General features: G+C 44.1%; 1 protein-coding gene across 1 annotated transcript in view; it reads left to right on the top strand.

The window, feature by feature from the left end:
- Positions 1 to 5,619, top strand: part of RNF11 (ring finger protein 11) — a 32,634-nt gene extending 27,015 nt beyond the window's left edge. Inside the window, exons 2-3 of the mRNA XM_084265993.1 lie at positions 2,469 to 2,638; positions 3,090 to 5,619. Coding sequence (XP_084122119.1) covers positions 2,469 to 2,638; positions 3,090 to 3,261 — 342 coding nt within the window. The 3' untranslated portion in view covers positions 3,262 to 5,619. The remainder of the gene's footprint in view (positions 1 to 2,468; positions 2,639 to 3,089) is intronic.
- The last annotated feature ends 7,555 nt before the right edge of the window (positions 5,620 to 13,174 follow it).

Genomic DNA, 13,174 nt, shown 5'->3' with positions numbered 1-13,174 from the left:
CCCTGCTGTGTAATTTCTGGTGAGGTGATCTATTTGCATTCTGCTGCAGGCATTTGCTATCAGCTGTCACGACTTCTTTCAGACTTCTGGGAGTTTCTTGGGTGTTATTTTCCTCCCCGTTTTTGCCTTCACTTGTATTTCTGCCCCACCACTTGCAGTGGTGGCTTGGCCAGGGGAAGCCATATCAACTATGGCCGCCTCCCCTCATTCTGTGCTCTTCAGCACCAGCCTGTGCCAGGCGTGTGCTTAGTTATGCTGCTTTTCTTTGTTACCTTTCTAAGGTGGGAAGGTGAGTGCACCTTTTCTGTATGTCCTTGTAACAGATAAAATGGCACAGCAGTCATGTCTTCTACTGTCCTTGTAATAATCTGTCCGAAGAAGTATAGCAAAGCTTGTGGGGGTGGTGGGGAGAAGTTACTGATAGTTTGTGGTGTTAAGTTCCTGAAACACAAAACCGATCAAGCCGATGTGCTCAGCGCAGAGGGTCTGCAGCTTTGGGAGGGGAAAAACTGCTTTATTTTTCTGGCAGCAAAGGTTGCTGAGCCACTCCACGAATACTGCTCTCTACCTGACAGGTCACCCCTCCCTTCAGCTGGTCCATTTCCCTTTCCAATGATTAAAGAATAGATAATTTTGACCATTAAAAGGCAGTGGATGTAAAAGAAATGTGTGAATCTGTGAAACACAGTTCAGAGTGGGCAGGAAATAAACTGAAGTTGCAGAACCATGGGCATTTCATCTTCTGAACTTTCTTGTAATTCCTCTGAGTTCTGCTAGGAAATCAGAGGGGGAAATCCCAGGGTGGCTAAACAAAGAGAAGACTTGATTTTACCCCACAGCTGATCTGCAAACAGTAGGCACTGTGCTAAAAGCAGAATTGCCAGGCAAGGCTTGTATTTTTGATCAGCATTTCTCATAAGCAATGGCTTCTGCTGCTGGGCATCCCTGGCACCGGCCAGCAAGAGGCTGCCTGCTCCTTGAGCCGCTTTCTTCCGGCCTTCCAGGAGTCCTGTCTGTCTTTCCTGGCAGCCACAGGATGGCTTTATCAGGTTTTACGAGTGCAGTATTACATGTGTTAACCCCCCTATCTGGACTTTGCCAGGTGTTGGTGTCAGTTGAATGCTGCGCTCGACCATTACTGGAGCAGGCCGAAAGCCAGCAAGGGGATGGGAGAGGGGAGCGTGGAAACATCCACTCTGGTCCGTGCTCTGTGTGGACATGTGGGTTTTGGGTGGTTGCTGTGTCACAGCCAGTGAAATCCCACATTTTCCCACACTGGTGACAAGACGGTGGAAGTTCAGCAGTGGGACTGTTGTGAGAGGCAGCGTGTGCTGTGTCAGCGCTTCCTGGGGTGCAGCTGTGCGCAGTCCCACAGGCTGCTTGTTTCACAGTGATCTCCTCTGAAATGTCAACTTTTTTTGCAGTTTTTTCAAAACAGATGAATTGGTGCTGTTGTGTCTGCACCAGGTTTATTTTCAGAACACATCTATAAGTCATTTTTTTTTTCTGCTGTGTAAGAAGTACCATTAAAATTGGGCTATTGCCAGAAATCTGCTGTTAACAGCAGCCTTACGGCTACTGGTCAGTCCTGTCCTACTGGTATCTCCTGTTCAAAATTGGTATTTACATCCAAAAAGGTGTTTTTAAAAGCAAGCAAAGTAAGTACCTTGTTACTATGTTAGTGAAAATGTTTGATCTAAAGTGCATTAGTATTCAAAAGAATCTTCTGAGACCGTGGCAGAGGAAGGACTGTGCAGTACCTAGATCTTGCCTAGTTTTTTGGGGGAAGGGTGTACTTTAAACATACAGCAGTTGAATGCCAGCTTGAGAGTGCTTGTAAAACCATATTAATATATGAGACCAAATGTAAAAGCTGTTCTTTTTATTGTCTAAGTGAGGTTTTTATTTTCCCGACACACAAGAATGAATTGTCCTGGAGTGGAGCAGCCCAGAGCAGTTCACACAAATTTTAGTTATTACAGAACCAATAGACCCTTCCTCTCTCAAACCCTTAGGAAAAGACACTGTCCTCATCTTTGTTAATAATTCTTCCTAAATGTAGAGAAAAACCCAAACCTCCTTTTTGTTGCAAGTAAATACTGGGGGCTCTTCCTTGGCCATTACATTGCTCAATTCAGTGTCTCAGCAGTTCACCAGGTACCTGTAATGTGATTTGCCTCCTGTCACGTGAAGTTTGTTGTATGTGTATTGCTTGTATGGCTGACTCCTGGAGATAAAAAGCTTTTGCAGAGAACAGCCATGAACAGCTCCTTGCTCAAGATATTGACCTCAATTCTTTACCCCCTTCTTGATATAATTACAGCCTCAAAATTACAAACTAGGAGTGGGAGATCATGCAGATGTTCGTAGGGCTCAGAGAGGAAGAGTTAAATACAGTCCCTGTACTGCGCTACAAAATGTGAGGGAAACCTCTGTGCTATTTTTTAACCAGAGTATTTTAATCCTAGGAGCAGGTCCCTGTTCCTGTGTATCACCCAACTCCTAGCCAGACTCGGCTAGCAACGCAGCTGACAGAAGAGGAACAGATCAGAATAGCACAGAGGATAGGCCTTATTCAGCACCTACCTAAAGGAGTCTATGATCCTGGAAGAGACGGCTCCGAGAAGAAGATCAGAGAGTAAGTAACAGAAACCCAGCTGAACCGATGTGGCTGTTGCATTGCTTATGATACTGCCCTGGGAAACCTGACCTTGTCCTCCTGTTTCTGCCATGCTTGCAGAGTGTAATTTAATGTAGCTTCTGCAAGAACAGCCACGCAGAAGGCTCTTTCCTTGCTTGTTTACCTGTTACAAGCAAAGCTTGCCTTCAACTCATTCATGCCCTTGGAAGATTTAGGGGGTTGGGGTTTTTTTTCCTCTTACATCCTCTCTTCATGGAGAAACAATTTCATGTTCCTTCCTCCCCTTTATGGCTCCCTGTTACCATTTCCAACGTTGGGCGCTCTGCGGAGCTGTCTGGTTGTGCCTGCCCTCCCCGGTTGTAGCCACGGGCACGTGTTCTGCAAAGGAAACCTGTGGTAGCAGCAGCCTCATTGTTTTTATGACTTTTTTTCTGTCCTCCCTCCCCAGATGCGTCATTTGTATGATGGACTTTGTTTATGGGGACCCTATCCGATTTCTGCCGTGCATGCACATTTACCACCTGGACTGTATAGATGACTGGTTGATGAGATCCTTTACCTGTCCATCCTGCATGGAGCCAGTGGATGCAGCACTGCTTTCATCATACGAGACTAACTGAGCCAGGGTTTCTCCACTGAACCTTCAAGGAGACCATCCACTTTAATGGGTTTGATCCTTTTGTCATTCAGCCCAAAGAGCCAGGAATTAGGAATTAAGATCATGCACAAAGTATACATTTCCTAATAAATAAATGAATAAAAAAATATTCCTGAATGGCTGCAAATATTGGAAAAACCATAGTATTTTAGAGACTATAGAAAAGTAGGTTGTTATTTTTAATGTAAAGCCTTGACCCACCATTGTCTTTTAATGTTTGTTCTTACACCCATATATAGGAATTGTGTAAAGTGTTACAGCAACTGTAAATGTTTAAACTGCGTGTATCCGATTTTATTAGCAGCGAGATAAGAGTATTTTTTTTCCTAAATAAAGTAACCAGTTTTGTTCTGATTCTTTTCACAAGTCCTGGCATTTGGGTCAAGGCTTTATTGAAATCTACATTTTATAACACTGGCACAAAGAAATAGTTTTAAGCTTGTTTGCACAGGTTTTTTCTTTTTTTTTTTCCTTTTTTTTTCCTTTTTCTTTTCTTTCCCTCCATTGGAGTTGGAATTCATTGCCTTAGGTCTTTTTAATAGTGTATTGTTATTGTTGGGCTGGCTCTATGCTTGGAAACCAGTTTATTTATAACCTGTTAAAAGTGCTATATTTTGTTTGCAGTTAGGAATATGCAGACTTCAAAGTGATCTCCTAGCTTGTAAGCAAACTGAGATGCATTATCCCTTTTCTACAAGTGATGTGGAGTATGAAGATACGAAACAAGTCCTACAGTGAATTCGTGCTCTCATGTGGTTTATAACTCGCTCCGGTTTTGATGAAACAGTCCTTAAACTTTGTCACCTTTAACTCCATCAAGTTAAAAGTGGGCCAAGGTGGACAGTAAATAGCTAAGTTACCATGACTGGAAAAAAAAAAAAGGCCACCAATATTTGAAACTAATGTAGTGTTCAGCATTGATCACTTATTCTGCTTTTCTTTTCTCCCTAAAAATGGTTGTGTCTGATCATAGCAAATGGATACTGCATCTCTCCTTCTTGTAGTTCTTAGGTTATCCGAAGTTAAGAATAAACATACTGTATCCCAGTCTCCTGTATTAAATGTATCTGTTAAGCCCTGCTGGCTGACACACCAGCCCCTCCAGCAGCTATGAAATCAGAAATGAGAAAAATACACTTTGTTCCGCACATAAATGCAAAATTTATATAAACACAGGCTGTCATAGGCACAGCAGAGGGGGAAACAGAGGGGCTGTAGCCAGAATGACACAATTAGCTCATTTCTGTGGCAAACAGTGTATGCTTGTTAAGAGGTGGTCTAGCAAAGGCTGGAGCGGTAAAGCCCTTTCATCCACTTCGCGTGGTTCTGCTTGGTTTGGGTTTTCTCTCCTTCTAGTTTCCCTCCTAACTGTACCCTACTGTGACTTTTATACATCTGAGGCACCGCTGATACAGTGAGAGCTCCTGGTGGTGCAACGTGAGCTGCTGTCTCAAGTTAGCCACAGCAAAATGGGGAAAGTTCTTGACTTTTTCATCTGTAGTTCAAGTACTCAATACAAGAAGTTGAGCTTGAAGACCTGAGAGCTTTAAGACTTCATGTACTTACAGTATGGGGGAACTGTGCATGTTATGGGTAACTTCTGAAGGGTTGGTCAGCAAAAGCACAGTATCAAGATGTTGATTTATTTGTTGTTCCAGCAGCTGCCAAGAACCTGCTCTCTTGGAGGAGAACTCCAAGTAGCAGCCAGGAGGCATTGGAAGCAGTCTGCAGTGCCAGAAATTCACTCAAACTGCTACACATTTATCTGGATGCAGGTTTTTCGCTGGATTCATACGTAACTATTTACATGGATCAAAATCTGGGAAGAGAGACCTGAAGTTGTGCAATATCATTGTTCCTTTTCACCATTCCATGTATGTTGTGTCCTCCTTTTTGTCTGTTGAGGCTTTGGGGGTCTTGGGGGATTTTTTTTCTTTTTTTTTTTTGGTAAAACCGTGTCCACATTCTTCATTTTGTTCTTTATCATGTTAAAAATGAACAATTTGAACAAACAGCATTGTCATGTTGGTATTAGTCTTTTATTTACTGCAAGACTTGATTGGGAAAGATTTGAAAGAAATACGAAGTGACCAATTACTGAGCGGAAATGCTTTCCTAGGCACTTTGTACAGCTGAAATTTTAACACTGATACACTTACCAGGCTAAGGGAAAAATTACTTTTATTGAAATAGCAGAAAGGTGTCAAGGGCTAAGACTAGAGTTGATGACACAAAACCATTCCAAAAAAGTTCAGATTTTAGCTTCAAGACAACTGTGTAAATATACCAAATAAATCAAATGCTTTTTCAATTCTCTTTTTAGGAGCACTGCTGTTCTGAGTGATTTCTAATTCAAAAAAAGTAATTGAGCTGAAGCTCACACAAAGTTAAGTGTAACCTGAATTTTAGCTACAGTTGCAAAACCAGATCTGTGTCTTACAGCAGGTGGAATTAAGATGAAGATGGTATTGCCTCCTGTCTCAGAGGTGTGTAATAAATTACTTACATGTCAGACGTATTAGATGGTCCATGTACAGCGCGGCTGATTCCTAACCAGTGACTGCTGCAGCTCAGCGAGCAGGGAGGGCTGGCTCCTACTCACCTGGACCTGTCCGACCATAGGCCTTCCCAGGCTTCCTGTTTTGGGGTGGACAGGCCTGTAGTAAAATATCTGCAACACAATTGAAGGGAAAAAAACCCTCACCCCTTCTACAGGGATGCATGTGAGTAACCAAGGTTGTAGGTGCCTCAACAGTCATCAGAAAAGGTTGGTTTAATGTGTGTCATGGGGTTAACGATGTAAAGGGCTCAGTGCAAGAAGGCTGGCTGCAGTTTAGAACTGTAACTGGCAAAAGAGCCCTGGCCCAGACCCAGAAATAGCTGAGGGGATCATCAGGCAACAATGTGAGAGATGTCCTGTTGGAAAGTGTCCCCTGTCCTGCCTTCAGTCCTTGCCAGGCACCGCAGCCACTTGTCACAACCTCCCCTCCCATTTAAAGACCACGAGCTGCTGCAGAAGTGGCTGGAGGGAGGGACAAGGGCATCAACACCACCCGTGATGCTCACGCAGCCAGGGAAGCGTTGGGTCCCGGTTGCAGCTGATGGCAGGAAATGGACTTTGCCTCGTACAACAGAAGAAAACAAAATTCCCACAAATGTGAGCCAAGAGAGATCCAGTGACAAGTCATGAATATGCAATTCTGTGAAGACCTTTATGCTTTAAACTTCCTGCGTGCTACTGGAATTACTGCTTTCATCATTTTACATCTAAGGATCCTTATTACTTGGTGCCAGTTCATTATGTAAATCTGGGAGAGAATTATAAAATTTGCACATAAACAAAAAAAAAGCCCAAGCAATTTCTTTGTGAGGAGCTAGTGCTGCAAAAGGGCTTTAACCATGTAAGGTTTTAACCATTCCTCTTATCCTGCAGCTTCCTGGGGCTGAAAGCAAGTAGGTGTTTGGAAGGGTAACAGTCCCCCCTCTCTCTGCACAGGGGTAAAGTGTGAATTTTAAGGCTGTGGCATTACGAAATACCTGAACTTACTTAAGTTGCCAGTTTCAGGACTTCAACATTTCCTGTCCTTGTGCAATGGTGGTGAAGACAAAAACTCTGAGTCAGACTGTCAGTTAAATAAATAACAAGATGGCTGAAACCGAACACAGGAGCCCTCTCAGCAGTTATGTTCTGGGTTACAATGGATTTAGAAACAAGGTGGATGCTACCTGATTACAAACACAGTTTATTACAGACATCCCAGTTTGTAAAAACACACATGCTACCTGATAACCTGTAAAACCACCATGAATAAAATCTGTCCAGAAGAGCATTTCTTGACTTAATACCCAGAATAAAAATTAGCTTCAAGGATTAACTTTTCCTTTTATATAGCATTTAACTTTGACAAATACAATTTATGCAGATTATCTTTCATTTAAACCTGTTCTGGGGTAAGAGTGAGGGGCTCTGGAATTCCTGGTATGAAATACAAAGTTAATGTCTTCTGATTAAAAAACACTCCAACCAAACCCAGTGTAAACATACTCAGCAAGAGTGTGGTTTTGGTTTAAGCAGAACAAGCGCTATTTGCATGCTAGAAATGGATTTATTACAATATCCCCTCTGCACTGATGCTTAACTAAGGAAAAGCTGCAGCGAGGAATCGCTAATGGGACAAAACAGTATTTGTGAGAGTGGCTGCACATGCTCCTGGCAGCACACAGGCACCTGCCCACGCAGCAGGAGTGCACAAACCATACTGCAAACAAACAAGAAGCCCCCAGCCCACCACAGCTGGAAAACAAGCAGAAGGAGCTTCACAAACCTGTTCTCTGCAGCACCAGCCCCAAGAAAATACTTGTCTTAATTTCATACACGGCCCCACACACCACAGTATGTGTCCAAGCCACTTGCAGGTATTATGTGTGCCCTGGCTACTGCCCCACCACTGTTCCTGGACACAACAGGCCCTGCTGTTACTTGCCAGAAGCACATCTGCCAGGGTTCTCACTGTAGACAGAGACACACTTCCACCTTTTCAGCATCTTTTTCCTACCCTGCCACATCTGTGGTAGCTGCCTGTCTCACTACCGATCCACCCTGGGTGAGCAGATTGAGGGACACAGACGAGGCAGGAATTCAAGGTGAGAAAGATGAATCTCCAAAACTTTCCTGAGCAGGACGGAGCCATCCCAGGTACTCTCTCACCCAGGCAGGGCTCTGCTATTCCACAGTGAAAGCTGATACCCTGGAACTCCAGCCCAAAGCTGCTTTTTGGTGAGGGTGCCTCACTGAAGGACTCTTGCTAGGTTGCCCATTTGTTTTGGGGTTTCTCCTTGTAGGTGGCTGCATGCTGCAAGCTCTGTCTCCTTTATGATCCCACAGCAAACCTCCAGTAAAGGCCCTTAACCTCCCTGCATTTTCCTTGGCCATCATCTGACAAGGTGCCAAAGCTTTTGCTTCATACATTTAGCTTTTTATTTTAAGTGCCAAATGTAACAGCTCAGTTCTGACAACCTTTGGAAAAGCTCTGGCTACAGAGCCTGCTGTTGGCATGTGCATGTACATACATGTACGTGAACTTTCTGGGTGTACCTGTACCTCTGTTGAGTGTGTGTGTGACAGAGCAAAGCAAAGGCAGCACACGTGAGCTGCCAGCTGTTCCACACAAACACCAGGAATTATTTGCATCAGTGATGAGCCCGGCAACATGGAAGGGAAACCTGACCCAAAGCACAGGTATCCACCTAAGAAGGAAGCCAAAGCCAGCACCAGACCTGTGGCTGGCCCTGCTGGTTGCTTGTAAGAAACCCTTGCAGCTGCCCCACGGAGGCTGGGGCACCGCAGCACTGATGGCAGCAACACTGGCGCTGTACCCAAACCAAGACAACACTGAACACAATCTTTTGTGTCTCTGAGAGTTAAACAGCACTGCTGCTCCTCTCTAGAATGATTTACTGACCTCTGCTTAACCCTTGGAGTAAGGTTGCTATTCTGCATCTTCAGACAGTATCAAGAGAGCCAGTCTTCAGGCATCCTTACCGAAGCACCAGGAAAAGCACCATGTGCAGAACCACCACCGGCTCGTCCTGCAACCGCGCCCACGACGCTGCCGGCCCCGGCACGGCCCCTGCGCCTCCAGCACCGCAGACAAACACCCTGCACAGCTCCAGCACAGAGGAAGCAGTTCCTGACCTCCACACCCTGCCTGCTGCTCAGTCAACAGAGAGCTGAAAACTGCACAATACTGCAGCTGCTTATTTTCTCTTCCGTATCGCTACGGCCCTTTTCAGCCACAGACCTGAAACTTGTTACTGTGCTTGGCTAATGTGAGACTTTTTTCTTTCCTGTTTTAAATTGAAGCAGCCCATAAAGAGAGCGTGCAGGGGGGCTGCCACTGCTCCCTTTGCTATTCGTGCCGTAAAATAATCGAGGGGAGGCAAAGCAAGTAGAATCAAACACAATTCATAATTCTAAAGAAACATTTTGTCTCTGTTCAGCCAGAAATGAAAGCAAGGAGGTCCAGAGATTTAAAATACTGAGAAAGTAATGGAACTCAGCCTAGGCCTACAAAAACAATGTTGCATTTGGAGCAACCACCATGCAGAATTTCACCACAGTGCAATGCAGCTATTAGCTCTGCTGCTCTCCATAAATCTGGGGAGACAGGGATTGATCGATTGTGTATTTAAAAGGAAGTATTTGTATTTATCTTTCTATTTTTAAAACACCTAAAGCCAACCTAGGTAGCATCTTTTAAAATATTTTATGATGACAAACCATTCAATTAAATACTTGCCAATACATGCCTTGCTTATAATCTATCACCAGAAGGTATTTGCAGAGCATAATGAGAAAAGAAGCAAATTCATTCCTAGTCTGTTCAGGTTTTCTGATCTCACTCATCAGTAAGGTTTCCAACCATTAACCACTTTCCTGTGCAGCAGTAAACAGCATGACTCACCTCTTTATCTTCTCCTCTTCCTCCCAGAGGGGAAACCATGTGGAATGCATTGTTTTGGTCATTTCATAGCCACGTGCTTTGCTGCTGTGTTTTTATGCTGGAGAAAGCAGAGACACACATCTGGCAGGTGCAACTGGTGGTGTAGTGTTGGATTTACTCTCTGGGGAGTGCCTGCTGCATCCCAGGACTGCCCCCCAGGAAAGCCTGGCTGCACACTCAGGAGCCTTACCTGGTGCTGCGGTCGGGCTGGAGGCACATGCGGTGTTGAAACTATCGCCCAACAAACTTTTAGCTCTCAGAGAAGCCCATGGAGCAGCTAAAACTACTAAGGCATTCATCTCAATAGAGAATTTAATGCCAAACCTGTGTGAAACGTTTGCTGTGATCCTGCTGTTTTGTAAACAGCAGAGCTGCCCAAGGGGGGGCTGAATGCTGTATCTCTGCAGTGCAGCCACCAGAGGCACGGGCACAACGGGGCAGCCTTTGCACCACCCACCTGGGTCACGATGCGTTATCTGCAGATGGTGGTAGAACTGCACGGCAGTAATAAGCCAAAGTTCTGATGCCACTGGTTTAGTTGAGCAATCCTAAGTGGGTGTTTTCAAGCAGTAGCACTTGTATCATATTTGAGACTTCATCAAACTCTTCTCATCATCAAGAAAACCCGTGACCGGGTTCAGCTCGAGCCCATCATTCTTCACCCAACAGGTTCTCTCACCCCGTGCTATTTATAGGAGTCTGGTGTTGATGTAGTCACACCTCATCACATGTCTGCATAAGCTGATGTCTTTTCAGCCCATACCCTCCCCTCAGTTTAATGACAAGCCACACGTCCCTGGATTCCACGTATCAGATCAGAAGATAAAGGTGATGCTTGTTCTGCTGCTTTTCCCTTCCTGACCACTACGACTTTGCGATGGCACCGTGATACCATGTGGGGCACCAGAGCAACTGCTGCAGCCATCCAGGAAACAGTATCAATTTCTGCCCCTCCTCAGCTACTGGGTGTAGGAACCTCTTATCAGTGCTACTAAAAAAATACTTAGAAGCAGCAATAGTTTGTAAGTTTTATCATAAAGGTCCTACCACATGCAGAGAAGGATTTTTCGTTACATGAGTTAGTAGTCTGCCTTTGGTTAACTTCTCTGGCTTTGAGGTCTGAGAGGAGTTGATAGCAGCTGTTGGCTAAAGGCTAGTAGTACAGAGCGGGCTTCTCGAGCATTAGTCACACAGTACAATGTTTGAAAGCAGAAGTAAGTCCTCCTCCTTCAAACGAGGTGTTGACTACATCCATCTGAAGTAGCACTCAATGTTTCCTGGAGCTTAGGCCATGCTGAAAATCCTGGCTCTGTAGTTCCATCAGGGTATCTAGTTTCTGGGAGGTGAAACACTGAAGCTGCCTGAGAACTTGGGTAAGTTGTTTTTTACCTAATCCTCTGAGGCAATTTACCATTCTGGAGAGCTGCCTCAGGCAGAATGCAGGAGCTTCAGGAAAAGAAATGGAAAAACCATCCCAGCACAGACCTTCCAGCCCAAACAGACACCATCAAGTTTTTGTCCCCAGCCACAGAAGAGAATTAAAACACTGGACATGGATGAAAGATGAGTAATGGTGGACAAGCCAAAATGTAACACATTGAAAAACTGGTATAGAGTGACAAGACACCAGACCTTCCACTCACCCTTTAGCAAGATGTTATCTTCCTTAGTCAGTCTGGAGTATTACAGCTGTAATTGCAGTGGGAACGTGGGTATCTCCTGCTGACAGGGAGCTAAGAAGTCAAGAGAAAGCACAGAACTGTGGCTAACTACAAAGTCCTTGGCTGAAGCTGGAGATCAGGTCCATGACAGGACTTGGTGTTTGTGCTTGACCAAAGATGACCATGAAAATCTCAGGAGTTTCATCACCACAGAGAATCAGGGAAGTTGACTGCACGTTGCACAGGGCATCCTTTGTGCAATGTATCCAAGATCTGGTGAAACTTGGTTGTGGGTGAAATTTCAAAGAGCATTTCAGTGGCCTTGAGAGATGAATCTACAGTTGGAAGGATTGTTTGCTTTCTGCAAAGTACAATTTATGGTAATTTTCATAGCATTGCTTGCTTAAAAGTTGCTAAGACTGCCAGAATACTTGAAAAGGACACAACTGGAAGAAAGAGGCGTTCTATGCATGAGATAGAACAAGAAACTTTTATTCTATACAAAGAATGACTGAATTTTTACACTTGAGTTTTGATGTGTAATATGTAAATAGCATAACTTTATACTGAATTGTATCTGAATTGAGAAATCTATCTTGAACTGAATTTATCTGAGAAAGTGACTTTTAAAAAAGCATTCTTTGTCTACAACCTTAAACTTGGGAAGACTTTTATAAAGGGTATCTATTTTTAAGACAATGCAAGTTGAGGAACAGGTGGTTCTATCTCCTTGCATATTAATTTGCAATTATAAAACAATGTCATTTCCTTAGAGGAGGTAAAAGCAGAGCTATAAACCATCAAATTTTCCATTCTGCTGGGAACAATCACTTCAGAAAGAATATTCACTGTGAGGTATGTAGATAGGAATCTTCCTGACAAACATCTCCATTGGAGAAAAAGGGCTGTCAGAAGACCTCCCATCTCCACATATCAGAACGGGGTCACAGGGAAGAAGCTCTTTCAAAAGGGAGGTAGAAGTGTGCCCCAAAAAACCACAGGTATACAAGCATGGAGCTGGCCTGGAGAATGGTAACAAGTCAAACATGCATTAGGTCTGACTTCAGCAGTTTTGCAGAAAAGCAGCAATTCTACGGCAGACAGCACTGGAAAGCAGAGCTGGCTCTGCTCTCTTCTCAGAACCCCCTCCACAGAAATTCCCCCAAAAGATCAATAAAGAGTGAAAAAGATAACAGGCTTTCCACTGAGAAAAGCTGAGCCCTGTAGCAAGCCAGCCTGCTCCAGCCCCAGCTTAACACAGGAACACGATGAGACCATCTGGTTAAACATGGACATCTCAAGTTAGGCCAAGTGTCTGAAGAAGGAATTGGCTGCCACAGTAACTCTGTGTTGCTGTGCAGCCAGAGCAATATTGCTGTGTCTTCAGTGGCCTTGAAGGACTTGTGCATTAAACATCACAGAAACTTCCAATCACGTTCATTCCAAAGCAACAAACTGTCTCCTAAGGACCTCCCCTTCTTAAACTTGTTGAAGAAATGATGCAGTTCTATACTGCCATCACCTTGCCCCACCAAATCCTTGGTAAGTCATTCAGCTGCTAGAATTAACATGAAAACCAAAGAACCATGAAGAACATGAAAACCAAAGAGTAGCAGAATTAACATGAAAACCAAATTAACAAGTAAGACAAAACACTTGCATAAATGAGACCATTTTTCTCCACCAGCTTATAGAAGCAAAAAAGGTGAGT

Source organism: Gallinula chloropus, assembly GCF_964237585.1.
Source record: "Gallinula chloropus genome assembly, chromosome: 6".
NCBI lineage: Eukaryota > Metazoa > Chordata > Aves > Gruiformes > Rallidae > Gallinula > Gallinula chloropus.
The sequence above is the reverse complement of the archived record's forward strand: the minus strand, read 5'-3'. Positions and strand labels throughout refer to the sequence as shown.